This window comes from Choloepus didactylus, chromosome 5 (genome assembly GCF_015220235.1).
Source record: "Choloepus didactylus isolate mChoDid1 chromosome 5, mChoDid1.pri, whole genome shotgun sequence".
Taxonomy (NCBI): domain Eukaryota; kingdom Metazoa; phylum Chordata; class Mammalia; order Pilosa; family Megalonychidae; genus Choloepus; species Choloepus didactylus.
The window spans coordinates 148,499,644-148,516,251 of NC_051311.1; the positions used below are offsets into that span (position 1 = coordinate 148,499,644).

The following is a 16,608-nucleotide window of genomic DNA, read 5'->3' on the forward strand; positions in this document are numbered from 1 at the left end:
GACAGTCTACGGTGCAGAAACTGAAAAGCCATTTATCAAATTTATGTGGAAAGGTAATGGAGCCCCAGTTACCAAAAACATCTGGAAAAAGCAGACCAAGTTGGAGGACTCACAGTTCTTGACTCTACAAAGCTACAGTGCTAAAAACAGCATAGTACTGCCATAAGAAAAGGTACATCCACAAATGGAATAAACTGAGAATACAGAAATCAACCCTCACACCTATGGCCAATCAATTTGACAAGACTGCCAAGTCCACTCAATTGGGAAAGAATAGTCTCTTCAACAAATGGTGCTTGGAGACCTGGATATCTACATGTACAAGAATGAAAGAGGACCCCTATCTCACACCACATACAAAAATTAAAATCAAAATAGATCATAGACTAAAATATAAGGTCCAGGACTATAAAACTGCTAGGGGAAAATATAGGGATGCTTCTTCAGGACCTTGTGTTATGCAATGGTTCCTTAGACTTTATACCTAAAGCACAATGAAAGAAAAAAACAGATAAATGAGACTGCCTCAAAATTAAAAACTTATGCACATCAAAAGACTTATGAAAGTGAAAAGACAACCTACTCAATGGGAGAAAATATTTGGAAACCACATATCTGATAAGAGTTTAATGTCCAGAATATATAAAGAAATCCTACAATTCAACAATAAAAACACAAATGACCCAATTAAAAAATGGGCAGTAAAAGGAGAGGCTAAACCTGCTTATAATTGTGCCTAAGAGTCTCCCTCTGAGTGCCTCTTTGTTGCTTAGATGTGGCCCTTTCTCTCTAGCTAAGCCAACTCGGCAGGTGAACTCACTGCCCTCTCCACTACATGTGACCTGACTCCCAGGGGTGTAAATCTCCCTGGCAAAACAGGATACGAATTCCAGGGACGAACCTGGACCCAGCATCGTGGGATTAAGAACATCTTGACCAAAAGGGGGATGCAAAATGAAACAAAATAAAGTTTCAGTGGCTGAGAGATTTCAAATGGAGTCGAGAGGTCACTCCGGTGGGCATTCTTACGTACTGTATAGATATCCCTTTTTACATTTTAATGTATTGGAATTGGTAGAAGTAATTATCTGAAACTAGCAAACTCCAACCCAGTAGCCTTGACTCTTGAAGATGATTGTATAACTATGTAGCTTACAAGGGGTGACAATGTGATTGTGAAAACCTTGTGGACCACACTCCTTTTATCCAATGTATGGATGGATGAGTACAAAAATGGGGACAAAGACTAAATGAAAAATAGGGTGGGATGGGGGAGATGATTTGGGTGTTCTTTTTTACTTTTATTTTTTATTCTTATTTTTATTCTTTCTGGTGTAAGGAAAATGTTCAAAAATAGATTGGGATGATGAATACACAACTATACAATACTGGGAACAGTTGACTTACACGATGGATGACTGTATGGTATATGAATATATCTCACTAAAACTGAATTTGAAAACAAATGGGCATTAGACTTGAATCACCATTTCTTCAAAGAGGAAGTACAAATGGCTAAAGAACACATGAAAAAACACTCAACATCACTAGCTATTAGGGAAATGCAAATCAAAACCACAATGAGATATCTAGGAACACTCACTCACTACTGATGGGAATACAAAATGGTACAGCCACTATGGAAGACAGTTTGGTGGTTCCTCTGAAGCTAACTATAGTACTGCCATATGATCTGGCAATTCCACTTCTAGGTAGATACTCAGAAGAACTCACTCAAACAGATATTGGCACATAGATTTTCACATAGGCATTATTCACAAATGTCAAAAGATGGAAGCAACCAAAGTGTAGGTCAACCAATGAATGGACAAACAAAATGTGGTATATACATACGATGGAGTATTATTCAGTTGTAAGAAGGATGAAGCCCTAATGCTTGTTACAAGTGGATGAATCTTGAGGACATTAGGCTGAGTCAAATAAGCTAGACAGAAAAGAACACTATTGTATGATTTCACTGATATGAACTAATTATAATAAGCAAATTCACAGTCACAGAATCTAGAATATAGGTTACCAGGGAACAGTGGTAGAGATGGGGAGCTGATGCTTAATTTGTACAGAATTTCTAATCAGGTTGATTGCAAATGTTTGGAAATGGATGATAGTGATGGTAGCACATTATTGTGAGTGTAATTAAGAGCACTGAATTATGTATGTGCATGTGGTTGAAAGGGGAAGTTTTAGATGTGTGTTATAAGAATGAAAGTTAGAAGTAAAAACATGGGACTATGTAACATAGTGAACTCTATTGTGGACCATGGATTATGATTAATACTACAAGTATAAGAATGTTCTTTCATGAATTATAACAAACGTACTACACTAAAACAAGGTGTTAATAATAGGGTGGTCTATGGGAAAAACGTACCTAATGAATGGACTATAATTAATAGTACTATTTTAATATTCTTTTATCAATTTTGTAACAGTTACCACACTAATGCAAAGTGTTAACAATAGGGGGGTACATGGGAATGCTATATTTTTTTACATGACTTTTCTGTAAATCTACAACTTCTCTAATTAAAGAACATAATAATTTAAAAAACAGTACTTCAAGTGAAAGAAACCAGACATAAAGTACTACATATTATATGATTCCATTTATATAAAATGTAAATATAAATAAACCTGAAGAGACAGAAATAGATTAGTGGTTATGTAGGGCTTGGGAAGGTGGACGGATTGAGAAATGACTACTAAGGGGTAAGGGAGTTTTCTTTTTGGAGTAATGAAAATGTTCTAAAATTGATTGTGGTGGTGAATGCACAACTCTGTGAACATATTAAAAGCCACTGATTGTACATTTTGTATGGACTGTATGATACGTGAATATAACTTGTTAAAACTGCTTTTTAAAAGGGAAAAAAAAGTAATTCAACCTCAAGATGGTCTCACCTACTCTGAAAAACAGGCAGTGTCCCTTCTTCATCCCAGTAGAAGATGTGAGATTATTTCTAGAGAGTGAGAAAAAAGGTCTCTGGACTGGGAGATACACAGGCATTAAATGTGATCACTTAATTACACACAGTATGATGAAATGACCATATACATAATAATACTGAGAACATTCTCAGCTCATTTCTTCCCATTCATTTCCATTACATTGTTAGCTAGGCTTGCACCCTCTAGATGGGAAACCAGAAGTCTTTCCTAGGAAATCTGACCACTCAAGAAGAAAGCAAAGGCTCCCATAGAAAAGATGAGCCAGAAAATCCTACAGCAATGCCCGTAGTCAATGAGTTCACCCGCTAGTGCAAATTTCCAGGCAGGTTTAGCGTCATACACTTAAACATGAGTCGGCAGTGAAGATCACCAGACATTTGAGAAAAACCTCAAGTATAAAATGCAGAGACCAAATAGCAAATAAAAAGTGGAAAAAACAAAAACTTTGTAGAGGGAAAAATCTTCAAAAATGATTATAATGGCCTTAGACAAATAAGGGAAGATGTGTTCACGACACAAGAAAAGGAGATTATTAGAAAACAAAAAGAGCTCTTCAAACTGAAAAAAATTTAAAAAGTGAAAAATCTGCTAGAAGTATTGGAAGACAAACCTGAGGATATCTCTCAAAAAGCAGAGAAAAATGACAGAGAAGCAAAGAAAAAAAAACAGGAAAAATTGGAAGACTAGCTCCAGAAGCCAACATATGAAAAAAAATAGAGGTATCACAGAATAAGACAACAAAGAAATCAGAAGAAATCATCAATGAAATAATTCCCCCCAAATTCCCTCAACAACAGGACACACATTTTCAGATTAAAGGAGCCTAGCACATGGACAAAAATATCGACCATAGCACATCATTATGAAATTCCCAAAACACTGAGACAAAAAGATGATTCTAGAAACTTCCAGAGAAAGAGAAGAAAGGGGGAGAGAGAGGGAGCTGGAGATTGGGGAGGTACTGGGAGAGGCAGAGAAATTGCTTACGAAAAAATCAAAAATCAAAATGACAGAGTTTCTCAACGGTAATACTAGATGTTGAACCAAATGGAGGAATGGCTTCAACACTCTAAGTGAGAACGATTTTCAACTTCTAATTTAATATCCAAACTACCAGTCATTTCAGTATATGAGAATAAAGACATTTTCAGATGTGTCAGGTCATAAACATAGACATCTCAAGCACACTTTTCTCAGGAAGCTACTGGAAGGTGAGGGATCAACCATAAATGAAGAAGATTTGGGTCTAGAAAATAGTGGACCAACAGAAGAGAGAGGCGAAGGTAATCCCCAGGGTGACATAAGGAGAGCCTGTGATAAAAGCTCTGCAGCAGGGCTTGCTCATAGAGTACCCAGGCTCAACTAGGGCAGGCCAGAAGCAAAGATGGAATTTCTTCAAGAAGATGAAACAGATTCAATATCTAATGTTTTTCAACTAAATGAGAGGATAGTTCAATAACTACAGTTTGTGGTTGAATTTGTGGCATGAAAGGAAATATAAACCATGTGACCTGACTGCTATTAGTATTTTTATATTGTCATTGTAATATTACTACGGATTGTTTGGATGGCTATGATGCAACATATTGGAGAAATGGCAGGAAGGGGAGAAAGAGTGAACTGTGAAGACAGGAAGTTGAAAGTGCTTAAAGACCTCACTTTGCAGAGATGAGCCAATAGACAATGCTTCAGAAATCAAGAAGTAGCATTTATATATACACATATGGGGGTAAAACCGGAGAAGCTGTTAAAAGAAGAGAAAACAGTTGCCTTGGGAAATGCAAAAATGAAACAGGAAATAGCAGGGATGTATGAGGTCTGCGTTGTTTTTTTTTTTTTTAATTAAAAAACCATTTAAAAATTGTTACTTTTAAAATTTATGTGTACTTACAATTCTGAAAAAAGTACATACTTAAAAACAAAGAAATGAATAACAATCCTTACAACCCAACCTTTCAAAAAACATTTATTCAGATGTAAGTGATGCATTATCCTCTCTTTGTGTTTATGTGTATTTGGATTTGGATGTGGTTGTGAGAATATATTTTATCTTTCCATAGGTAACTAAGGAATGAGACTTTGAAATAGAGGCATTTCTAAATGTCAGAATTATTAAAATCTGGGCATTTCTGACATTCTAAGACACTCATCACAGACAAGCCTGGGCTAGAAGTCACCTTGAAGAGACTGTCAGAACTCTGCCCGTGAGCTCCAGAGCCATGTGACCTGCCTTCTACACAGGCTACACCTGTCTATCTGTTGATCCATAAGCAGTGAATAGGACAGTCCACATATGTGGCTTCTCTGTTAGAGACTCCCTAGGAAAATACTGTTTTCCTCAACAGACCTAACCTGTGGTTCCTGATTTTCCAATGGCTCCTTTCTAGAGAACCACTGAACTCAGCTTTTGTGTAGTATGGTTCCTATATGAATCTTTAGAAGCACTGAACACTTAGTATGTGCTAGGCTTCTGGGATAAGTGATCTGCATGCATTATCCATTTTAAAAACATCCATACAATGTTGCCACTATGCCTCCATTACTCAATTTGTAAGAACTGGGGTCAAGATTTGTACCTATATTCATTCTGCTATACCTGCGGCCTAGGGGTCCACATTAAAAAATTTTCCATCATTCTAAGCAGAGGGGTCTTGCTAACAAGTTGATTTCTTACCTGAGTGAATCCGTTAAACGAACCACCAGGAGCCTGAACAGAAAAGGAAATAAGAGTATGTTATTATTTTTTTCTTCACTTCTGTAGGATAATTAATGTCTTTCCAATAGACAAATTGGAAAGTAAAGACCACCACAAATTTTAAAATAACACAAAAGGTTGCTGGGAGCAAAAGCGTTTAGGAAATGCAAAAGTTCATACTATATTATTTTAAATAGGTTGACAAAAAGAAAGGAAGATTATTTTTACAATTATTGTTGGTACGTTGCCCAGTACGAATGAACTAAAACCTGCTCTCAATAACGAGATGATGATGCCAGAGAACAGCCACGAGGGGTTAAACAGCTCTTTTTCAGATCACTGATAGAAGCTAGAAGATATTTTCCATTATTTCCATGATGAATCCTTTTGACAAAGAACAAGAATGAAATTTCACTGGGTCTGGGTAGACGCATTTCATGTGTTTTTACAGCAGTGGAATCAAATAAAAAACAGTAAATTCGTTGGTTTTGCTCTTGGTTTAGCATACTTTTATCACTTGAATAGTAAAAATGAAAGTAGGAAGAATAAACTCAGTAAATTGATTGATAAAATAGATTCTCATTAGTTCCCAAAACAATCATTCTGGGGATTTGTTTTTGTTTTTTTGTCAACCTATTTGTGTTTGGTTTGCACAGATTTCAAGAGGTACAGGACAATCTGTCAAGGACAACAGGCAGGCCTCAACGGAGACAGGTGGTGGATAATGAAGTATGTGAGAGACATTAGGAAAAACAGGACCTACAAAAGTCTTTGTCTAGTCTAAGCTACATACTGGAGTAGGTACCTCTTCTTTATCAGCCTCTATTTCTTGGTACAACAATCCATATCTCTGGTTAGCAATTTCATCTTCAGACAAATTTGAGTTGTTGCTGTCACTGTCTTGGGGACTAGTGGCACTCTCAGTGCTAGTATTCCGGGAGGTTCCCAGAATCAACTGCCTAGCTAACTCCTGGCTTTGTTCCCAGCAGCTAGCAATAGTTTGCTTCCCAAATACGCCTGCTAGCCCTTTCCTGCTCTCAACTGTATAGAAATGTTCCCAGCAATTATCTAAGCCTCCCAGATCTCTGATAGGCCAGTGATTAATATTATATGGCCAACTGGAAAATTCACTTCCATGGCCATCTGGTAGACCAGAGAATCCTAATGTATCCTTATTATGTACTGCTGAATCCAAGCTTAGCTGCCAGACTTGACCTGGATCTTTTCCCCAAGCATCTGTCTTTGCAATTCCTGGCAAACTAATAGTCTGACGAAAGTTCCGAGTCACCGTATCTTTGGGTACCTCTATTAACAAGTCTTCTGCCTCACACGAATACCAATCTCTTCTGCTTGCATTAGTTCCAAGAGAAGAATTAAGGTCAGTTCTAGGCTGAGCTGCCACTTCACATTCTATTGATAAAACAACACCCTGATTCTCATCCCTGCCACCTCCAGGAGCATGTAACACAGCCTCATGCTGAATTTTTTCAGCATCTCTACTGTCCTGTGCTGACTGATATTTTATATCATGGTTACGGGGCTCTATTAAATTTTTCTTTATGTCTTTTCTAGCTAAAGCCCATCCTATAGGGCTGGCATCTTCAATATTATATTCAGAGTCCATCTGGAGAGGCAGATTCAATAGATCTGTATGATTGGAAGGTTTAGTTCCAGAGCCCTCTATAATTTTACAGTTATTTGTTACCACTGGAATCCCATCATCTAACCCTTGTTCTCTGTCACTAAACTCATCTGCCATATCTACTCTTTCTATGTCATTTTCTAATAGGTCACTTTTCTTGAAATAGTTTTCATTGCTTTTTGCACTTTCCTTGCACCTAGCTCTTACATCTTTCTTAGTTTCCTCTTCATTGATTTTTAAGGTCTCCTGGTCTTGCTTTCCTATTGTCCCAAGAAGATCTACTACACTGTTTCTTTTACTTTCACAAGCCTTCTCTTCAAATTGCTCTGCCCCCTCTAACACCTTGCTATCAATAGCTCTAATGTCTACCTTTTCACATGTCTCCACACCTGCCCACATAGAATCTTCTATCTTCAGTTTCTCTTCCTGTTCTTCTGACTTTCTATCATCTTCATGACTTTGTTTGAACACGCCACCAGTTTCCATGGCTGGCATCTCTGGGTCACTTGAGGATTCATAAGGCTGCTCCATCTCCATACAAGCAGCTATGGCAAATCCAGCCTCGGGCTCAGGCTCTGGGGACAGCTGTTCATTTCCACCTGGAGGGGCTGGCCCCAGGACACACTCACCCCGCTCAGCTACAGTGGGCCAGTCCGCAGAAGGAAGCCTTCCAGTGGATAATCCCATGCCTTGCTCTGCTTCAGAGAGACATGCACAGTCTTCCTGAGACCCCCCTGGGGCAATTTCCTCGCTGACACTGTCTGTACTAGTATCAGGGCCCCAAGTAAATGCACCTAAGTCAATTTGAGATCTTTGAATTTCTTCGGCCAACCCACTGTCTGGAGTTTCCTCCATGATCAGGTTACATAAGGAAAGACTTTTTGAAGAGTCAGTCTTTAGAGTATGCAGAAGAGCAAAGGAAAAAAAAGCATAAGATGAAATAGATCATGGTAAGATTTGATGAGAAACATAAACTAGGAAGTGTTTAAATTAAATGACTTAAGGTTAAGTTTGTGACTAGAAATGCCATGAGAAAAAAAGCTCATTCCTGATAACATAACATCTATTCAATATATTTATTAACAATCAAAAATTCCAGAATTTTCTGGAAATTTACCTACCGGCTGTACCAAATCAGTGCTTGTCTGTATGGGTGAAAAAAATATATATATACATATATGATAAGAGAAGAAAATTTACAGTACATTAAAATTCCCTGCTGCCCAGAGTGAACGTTCCGCTAAAAGCTATGGCTTTTACTGGTTTGGGATTAAATTTTAATCCCAACAACTTCTTCGTGATAGAAATGAGTTTTTGTTCCAACACTGTTCAAAACTACTATGGAGAAGACACAGTTGAAACACAAAAAAATCCTCTGTCATTTTCTAGCATCAACAAGAACGTTTTATGGCTAGTAAAATGTAGACTTTGAAATGCAAATTTTCAGTAATTAAGCAAGTCTGGGAACATCAGAATGAGATCCAGCATGACAGCCATATGCTCTGACATAATATCAGAATGAAGTCCTTACAAGACTCATCCTACTCTTGGTTCCACCCTTGAGATGGAAGTGTGGATGTTAACCACTCTGACTGCCTTGAGGATTCCCCTCATGCTCTTCCCCCTAACCTGGATGCCATTTTCTACACACAAGTCAAAAAAACACTGGAAAACTAAGAGGATGAAGGACTGTGAGCAATTACGTCCAAACAACCATCATTTTCTAATATTGTTACTGTTACCATTCCTAGCAGGTTTTGTTCCCTGAAACAGTCAAAGCTCTCGCTCCTAAAAGATACCTTCACCCTCAGCATACCCTACCCTTACTAGGGAAGGAAGGTATGTTATAGCTCCATCTAAATATATGAAATATTGGAGGCACAAAATATGAGCATTGTTGCTTTAATCTCAAGAAAGTTAATGCAGAGTTGAGGCCAAAATTCAAATGTCCTGAATTTCAATCCATGCATCCTTTTATGTGAATATACAAGTAAAAGCAACTCACTATGGAACATATTACTTAGTCATGGGTGTTTTCAAACAATAGTTTTTAGTTTTTTTCTTGAGAGCTAAAATTACAGGACCTGCCACAGATCCTAATACAGTGTAAGCCTGCTCCTATGGAAAGGAGGGGAACAGCCAACCTTCTGTTTTAAGGAGAGAAAGCAGTGATGCTACTTCAGAAGACCCAGCTCACAAATACCTATATATACCAAACATTCCTGTATTTGTCTCCCTTAAGAAGAAGACAAGGTGGTTAAAATCCCATGACCAAGTTTCTTCTAAAACAGGGTAGACAGAAGCCCTATTCCACGGATGTGAGGCTCTAAATGGATGTGGCTATTCTAATTTCACAGCACAAATGCTGCCACAACCAAGCTATGTTTGTATCTCTTTCCCAACTGCAAATTCTGGAAGGGCTCATTCTTGCACATTAAGATTAGCTTAATAGATAACCTTAATAATATATACCTTTTATTGATACATGTCAGACACTGGGCTTATTACTTTACATGTAATATTTTATTTAATCCTCACAGAACACTATGAGGTAGGTGTCATTACTCTTATTTTCTAGATGAGAAAAACTGAAGCTTAAAGTTTTAGAAATTGCTAAAGTCACAAGGTTATAAGTGGTAGTACCTGGATTGAAATCCAGGGATGTCTGGCTCTGAAGCTCAAATTCTTATTGACCAAGTTTTATTGAATATAATAATTAAAAAAAAGTTCCTTTCTTGTGTAGAGTAACCCCTCCTTCATGTTTTCTCATCCATACTTTTCTTATATTCTATTTAAAAGCAACAACATGTGTACATGCCCTTCACTCCCAACATTTCATCAGCCACCAATACCCACAAGAAGAAGCATAAAGGGTCATAACACCAAGTTCTTAACCATCAGCCAGTCAGGAGTCTGGTATGCTGGCATCCTTTTCCACCACTGCATCCAGGGTCTAGAAATGCTGGGAACATTCCAGGGGCTGACCATCATTTTAGGGGACACATCATTAAAAATACAACAAGGATTACCAAATTTCTAGGGATCCAGGTACATCAAAATGCTTAGTTCTTAGTAATCTTACCGTCCATAGGTCCCATGGCAATGTCTACAAAGAAGCAAGAAAAAATACTGTTAGTTTGCAAACCCTGACCACATAAAAAATGCAGACGTGACACAAGCTCTTGAAATAATACTATAAACATTTTCTGAACATCCAGTAGAGCTGTGTTCAATAGAACTTTTTTGATGATCGAAATATTCCACATATCTGTGCTGTCCAATATGGTGATTACTGAGCACCTGAAAGATGACTGTGACTGACAAAATGGATTTTTAATTTTAGTTAGTTTTACTTAATTTAAATTTAAGTAGCCAATGGCTACTGTATTGGGTAGTATGGGCAGATGTAGTCAATCTGCCTTTCTTTATACGTGGATAACTATACCTCGGACACAATGAATGGGGTTACACACACACACACCAACACATCCACCATTAAAATGAATTAAACAAGGTGACCAGACATTAGAGGCTGTCACATCTTCTTTGAGAAAATGCAGTTTCTAACCGTTGTCAATGCTAATTCTTCCACCATCACTTTCAAGAGGACCATGAGGATGTTTTATGACCAGTTCAGTGGTAAATGAACCACAGAAAACTAGTCTTTAATGTGTCAAAACAGATTATAGCACAGCTCAATTAAATTATAATAATGATAATTAACAAGGTGCCCCTAAGACATATGTATATATTACACTTATTTCTGGTATTTGAATTATGATGCTTATTGATCATGGGAAATGAGTCCAGATGGTTAAAGTGGATCCTGCCATATGTGTGAGGAATAGAGGAAACCTCTTTTTCTAATTTCATTTGTGTCTGAGAATCATTCCTAAAGTTACATCCATTCTGCCCATGTGTCTGTGGCTAGAAATGATTCATGTGTATAAGCTTGTTTTGAATCAATAAACATGAACAGCAAACTAGAGAGCCTAGGACACTCAGCTTAAAAATATGACTATTAGGATGGTTTCAAGACGAGATACAAATCTTCTCTTATTTGGATTCTGCAGGTGAGAACTTGAGCTGGGCGGGTCTGACTCACGTGACTGATGAAATGGATTTTGGTCAAGCCACTTGGTCTCTGCTGGCTTGAGCTGCACCCACAGCCTACCCTGCATCTCTTTTCAGCCATGGCTGGTCTCTTGGTTAGCACCTGCTCATAGGAATGACTAAGGCAGAGGAGAAGGACTGCTGCATTGAAAGCCACACAATTTTTTGTGTATGTACTTCTTTAGCATCTAATATGCATTTCCTGATTGCCTAGATGGTTTATGTTTTCTTGCCTCACGGTCAAGAAACACAGATCATAAAAGCTACTACACATCTCTGCATAATACAAATAGCACTGGTATTTTTGCCAAAGCAAGACAGCAGTGCGAACCATCATGCTTATCCATCCCCAGGATCATGAAAGGATGAGTGAGCTTGTGTGGACACACTGCAGAGATCACGAGGTGAGGTGTGCTACTAGCAGCAAGAACGTCAATTTAAAGCAGAGCAGAATCTAAGAGCACTGTGCTTTCTGAAAGAGGAGAGAAGTCATTAGCACTGGACCACAGGGTGGCTCTGCAGCCAGGTGGCTCAATCACAGCCACTGGAAACCCAGAGCAGGAGATCACCTTTCCCTGAGGAGAGAGCACACGGGTGCATGTGGCATTCCCTAGCACAGTAGCTCACCTTCTTCCAAACTGAGACTACTGGAGATTTAATCAATGTCATTTTTTAAAATTCTAAAACAGTCCTTTAGCTCTAACTCCACACAAAGTTCCTTGATTTATGGGTTAATTTAATTATGCACTGATATAAAAGAGGTTTCTCACTTGATTCAAACTTACAGATGGCAATGCTATTGAATCTCATCCACAGATCTTTATAGCATCTACCATGGAAATTTCCTTCTGCCACTAAAGGACTGAATGTTAGAGGGTAAGGCAGAACAAGTCCCATGAGAAAGCTCCGAGAAGGAAGTATACTAATTTATATATGTATTCTTTTTCTACTTTTCTTGGCCACCAAGGCAGGCATCTCAAATTTGCTGATAATTATCACCTTCGAGTTTCCCAAAGCATGTTTCGAAGAACACCAGTTTCAAGAAATGTTCAGAAAGGTATCAGTAAAACAGGTGTCTGTGGTCAAATAAATTTGGGAAACTCTAAGTTAAAGGTAAAATGACTCTTTCTTTGTACTATAGATCTTCTCAGAGCCTTTAATATTCTAATGCACATTTTGAATCTCCTGAAGGGAGTTAACAGAGAGAGCTTCCCGAAGTTCTATATAAAAGGATTCAATTTTTTTGCAAATCACTTCTAAGACCAGTGTCTGGTCTGCTTAATTTCCTGATTTAGTGACATTTTGACTTTTATTTTTCCTATTTTACAACAGGGAGGGCTTTAGAAATACAATCACATTCTGAAACAATGCATAGATTAGACAGAAGCCTTATTTACTGAGGTTCATAATGAGCTGCCCTGTCCCTCAGTGGTTCACTGTAAGAAATCAAGAAGTCTAGGTCTCAATTCGTAAGCTAACTTTTTATCCTAAGCTAAGTTTTACAACACACTGTAATTAATTAATTTGAAGCATATTCCTGGATCTTTGGATTTGGCCCAAACATGTCCAAAATCCTGATATACATGATTTCTTGCTTAGCGGACAATTTTGAATTGACTCCCTTCTGCTGGTATGGACAACTGTAGAGTAACCATCTTTCAGAGGAATCACCCAGTCATTGCAGTTCCCTGCCCCACCCCACCCCAGGATTCCTCTAACAGGGCATGCTATTGCAATAACTACTGTAATGGATGAAACACTGAGAGTGAGGAAGTGATAAGAAAGGATAAGTGCGCATAAGCAATGCCAAGTCTCTACCAAGCCACAATCAGGATGAAAAGGGAAGTTGCTGTCATATGGAGGATGAAGACAACTTCATCAAGTTCAGAATTATCAAGACTAAAAAAAGTTATCTCAGGGCATAATCTCATGGTTTTTTCAAACAGGACTTAATCTGCAAGGTCTGAGGAAGGCAAGTAGAGGAAACAGTAAGAAAATTAAATTTGAAGCCAAAGAAAGAGTTTTCTTTAGGGTAGCCATAAAATGTATCATCCCAAACTGGACACCTCTGGGCATGACAGGGTCACTATTAGTAATTGCTCTGGGACAGATGATTACCTGGGCCAACAGGGACATGTGGTTACCCAAGACCTCTGGGAAGGGGAAGATAATGCTATGGGGGAGGTTTAGAACAACTGATGTTGATGTTGTCTTCTTTCTACCCCTCATTAGAAATCCCCATCAACCAAGAAGTGAAGTAGATCATAATCATTTAAAAGGGAGAGGAGTCACTGAAAAATGCATACGTTAACTTACTCAGCCCATAAAGGTTCATGAAGCATCATCCCCGAACATTCAAAAGAAACAGATGATTGATACCTGAGACATGGGCGAGTGGGTCGCTCCAGCAGAACCGGCCGATGCAACTTCGGGCTTGAAAGGGTCAAAATCCAGATCCAGCAAAGTCTCCTCTTTCTTTGCCTCAGGGACTTCATTCTGTTAAAATAAAGCAAAACAAAACATGCATGAGCTTGAATCCAATAAGCGCTCACGATGTCACCCATGTGCAATCCCTCTAACTTTGTTCAATATCCCCCAAACAAGGCTTGATAGTTAACCATCTAAATGGCACATTCATATGCTCCTCCAGTTACTCAACTAAACGTGGTGAGAGGAAACCAAGCAGAGCTAAGATGCCCTGGGGCATGTCCCAGGCTCCAGCTCCTGTCCTTTGCCCAGCTCCAACTCCAGCCAACAAAGAGAACCAAGATATTTCTGAATGCCGTCAAAGTCCAAGCAATCTCCCTCTCTGTTAGCTCTGAGAGCTCAGATAACCAGATAGATAAAATGGTCTAAGACTCAGACCCATTACAGTGACCCACTGCTATGATATTTCTCTGTGATGCTAAAATTGAAAAGGGAAGGGATCATTGTCTGCTGTTGCCCTGTCATTCCTCCTGTCCCATCCCCAGTGGCATCCTATCTTCGGGGTAGCTAACATATGATCCATTCTTTGTCCATAATATAAACACATCCGGACCATGTGTTGTGTGTGTGTGTGTGTGTGTGTGTGCATGCATGTGTGTACGAGGGAGGGAAGGAGAATGAGATGGAGAATGATAGAGAAAGGGAGAGAGAGAAAGCCATGTCCCCCCAACATTTGCTGAAAAATGAGCCCCCATCCTAATAACGTTCTTTGATGAGAAAAAAGGTAAGCCCAAGAAGACACTGAATCAAAGTCCTGCTAAACTAGTACCAAAAACTGTAGTACTGAATATTAGCAATCATTCATTTATTTTGGTATCATGATATAGGTAAACAACACAAGCTTGACATTTGCCTAAAACAGGTTCAGTTACACAGTAACAGGCCGAGCTGAGACAAGGTCTCCATAAACTACACCACAGTGAGGAGAAGTGGAGTCATTTTTCACACAAGCCAAGCTGCATGTGTTTGGTATTTGATATAAATCTCATTTTAACTATCTGTTGTCTTGAAATTAAAAGGTATCACTGACAGATAAAATATTACATAAGAATAAAGAACTTAGAGAAAGATTTTTAAAAGAATGGGAGTTACTTTAATATTAGTCCGACATAAAAGATTAAAAAAGAACTAGAAATATATGAAAAGCTCGAGGGCATAAGGGATATTACTTTTTTTTCTATATCCACACTCACTGTAGAAGAAAAGCTGCTTATATATCATGTTTGGGCCTTGAGTTTTCTATTTTGCAGCATAATTTCTCCTCGCATATATTTATTTAAAGTTTCCAAGGAAAGTGATTTTCTGATATTACTTCTTTCTTTAACATTTACAATCACAAAATTGTCAACCAACTCCCTTGGCTCCTATTCAAAATCTGCTGTATATGATTTGTTTTTTTACCATTTCTTATACTGGTACAAATTATAGTTTAAAGTTTATTAAACACTTATTTTACAATGGGTAAGTGCCAGGCACTGTTCTAAGAACTTTCCACAAATAAACGTGAACTCATGTGAACACATTTTGGGGTAGTCCAATGACAATGATATTACAATGGACTTTTAAAAAGTCACTTTACTATATTCTCCAAACTGGACTTTACCTGCATTGTGTGATTTAATTCTTACAAAAACTCGCGAGGCTGATGGCACTGTTTCTGCATTTGAAGGATAAGAACAGGCTGAAGGAGGGTGTCTAATGCCCCAGGTCCCCCAACGGAAGCAGCCTTGCATTCAGGTCCCTCAGAGTCCAAAGCTCTTTCAGGCTGAACTGACACTCCTATGCAGCATCTCTCAAGCAGGGAACCTGAAGGAATTCTTGAAGTTCTTTAAGTTCTCCATAAAAATTGACTCCCAAAGAATGTGTCCATTAGCACCTTATGTACCTAATGAATTAAATACCCTCAAGCAAGTTCAAAGAAGAATTTGGACCTCAAGGATAGAAAGAAAACATTGGATGACAATGGACTCAGCTCAGACTGTGATTCAGAAAAATCCGCATTTGAATCCCAATTTTGCCACATGTTTGTCCCTGGGCAATTAGTTTCTTTGAGCCTCAGTGTCCTTATGCATAAAACTGAGGTGATAAAACCTCGTAGGAGTACCATAAGTAATAAAGATAAATGCACTGTATAGAATATATAGGAGAAACTCAAAACAGAAATGAGAGCTAATGCAGTCATTAATTACTATTGGCAACAATGTGTATGTGTGACTGTGTAAAATTACTGTCATCAAATATACCACTACCAGTTTGGCTGTCTTCAAACTGTGTAGCTGGCTTCTTTGGGTTAAATTTCTATTTGGTCTTGCTCTGCAAGGCACTCATATCAAAGACTATTTGGATAGAAATATAAAAACACCAAACAGGTGTTGTCCATTTATTTAGTATTCCTTTTTAGAGGGGCAAGGAAGCCCTCCCATCTCTGTCATTACATGTTGACACACAGTGAGATGTAATTCCCCTAAACATAACAAGAGAAAACTAATCTTTTCCCATTCCCTACACCAACATCCCCATTAATGTAGATCTGGTGTGTTCCCAATATTCTTAAGTTTTTAGGGAGATTGTGTTACCACTGAAAGGCTGGAAGAGGTGATCTGGAACATGTTCCTAAGAAAACAGATTAGATAAGGAAATCACAGTGGGGGAACCACACAAAGTGAAAATATTACCAATTAGAATAATGCTCTGTTCTATG

The 16,608-nt window shown here is 38.3% G+C and overlaps 1 protein-coding gene across 4 annotated transcripts in view; it reads right to left on the bottom strand.

Annotated features, from left to right (window-relative positions):
• The window catches only part of AMPH (amphiphysin), a 254,072-nt gene that overhangs the window by 46,194 nt on the left and 191,270 nt on the right, over positions 1-16,608 (bottom strand). For all 4 annotated transcript variants that reach the window (XM_037837113.1, XM_037837110.1, XM_037837111.1 and 1 more), the window contains 4 exons: positions 13,800-13,916; positions 10,390-10,413; positions 8,429-8,452; positions 5,645-5,677 (listed from right to left, as the gene is read on the bottom strand). In XM_037837113.1, coding sequence (XP_037693041.1) covers positions 5,645-5,677; positions 8,429-8,452; positions 10,390-10,413; positions 13,800-13,916 — 198 coding nt within the window. The remainder of the gene's footprint in view (positions 1-5,644; positions 5,678-8,428; positions 8,453-10,389; positions 10,414-13,799; positions 13,917-16,608) is intronic.